The 1,253-nt window shown below is 62.4% G+C and overlaps 1 protein-coding gene across 1 annotated transcript in view; it reads left to right on the plus strand.

The window, feature by feature from the left end:
- The first annotated feature begins 363 nt into the window (after positions 1 to 363).
- The window catches only part of LOC105568052 (upstream activation factor subunit spp27), a 4,970-nt gene continuing 4,080 nt past the window's right edge, over positions 364 to 1,253 (plus strand). The window contains exon 1 of the mRNA XM_012023416.1: positions 364 to 561. Coding sequence (XP_011878806.1) covers positions 519 to 561 — 43 coding nt within the window. The 5' untranslated portion in view covers positions 364 to 518. The remainder of the gene's footprint in view (positions 562 to 1,253) is intronic.

Consider the following 1,253-nt stretch of genomic DNA (forward strand, 5'->3'; position numbering starts at 1 on the left):
GGGTCGGTTAAATCGCAATATTGCGCCCGGGGCGTGATGAGAAACTTGTAGAGAAAAAAAAGTTGGCCCGATTCGGTGTATATAGTATCCGTGTTGGTGGCCGCGTCGACGAGTTATCGCGCGGCGAAGGTGCTTTTTCCGGCGGCGGCTGTGCTCGGCGCGGTGCGCGGACTGTACCGTGGACGCCACCGGCAGCCACGGCGCGCCGCTTCACGTACAGTCAGCGGCGAGAGTGCGAGCGGTGGTACGCGGGGAAACGCCGAATTGGCACACTCCGATCGCCGAATTACGCGTGGGGCGTCATGAGAAACTTGTCGAGCGTAAAAAACTAACACGATTCGGTGTATATAGTATTCGTCTGAGTGCGAGCGTTCTCGAGTTATTCGTTATTGCACGGCGCACGGGCGGCCGCGTATCGGGGCGCTGCCTGCGCGGACTGTACCAACGGACGCTATGGGAGACTCCGTAGCCGGCGTAGGCTCAGTTGGCAGCAGTACGCACAGCGAGTAGCATCTACCATGGCCGATATCTCGAAGGAGGAGCTGCGCAAGGAGATCACCGGTAAGTGCCGATATCGCGCGATGTAGACTATTTCGCGCGCGGACTGACGTCGAATCGTGCCGCGCGCGGCCGTCGGCGCGGGTAACGCGCGCCCAACGCACCGGGAATACGGGCGAAAACGGCCGCTTTCCTCTTGCGACGTGACGACTCTGGCGCGCACGTACGTGCCCGAGTGGCGTGCCCCACGCCGGCCATTGCAACCGCCGAGGCACACTCGAGCCGTATCTCGCCACCTACGTACCGGGCGTGCGGCTGGACCGCCGGGGCGACCGCCGAGTGCAATCCGCCCGCGATTTTTCGACCGGCCAGTTCGGTGCCCTGACCCGAGCCCGGATTTTTCCTCGTTCGCTATAAAAAGCTGGCTTTCTCGGCCCCGTCCTTGCGGCGGGCCGTATGACGCGTCTCGAGTGTGTGGTGGCGCGCGCCTATCAGCCTCGCTCTCTCGCTCTCTCTCTCCTCTCCGTCGCGCGCTCTCTCGTACTCGCGGCTTCGCGTCGCGACGGATTTTTACGCGACGGTAGATAAAAAGGCGCGTATATTCCTGTACGCGAGGCTCCTTCGCTGCAAGATACGCGCTTCTCGTCGATCGGAAACGGCCACGCGCGCGCGTTGCCCCTTTTTTCCCTCCTTCGCGCGCGCCTCTCGCGTATCGCCGAACGGATCGTCATTGGTTATAACCGGAGTCGGCTGCC

The sequence above is a fragment of the Vollenhovia emeryi genome, unplaced genomic scaffold, assembly GCF_000949405.1.
Source record: "Vollenhovia emeryi isolate VEMERY1.0 unplaced genomic scaffold, V.emery_V1.0 DF939132.1, whole genome shotgun sequence".
NCBI classification, from domain to species: domain Eukaryota; kingdom Metazoa; phylum Arthropoda; class Insecta; order Hymenoptera; family Formicidae; genus Vollenhovia; species Vollenhovia emeryi.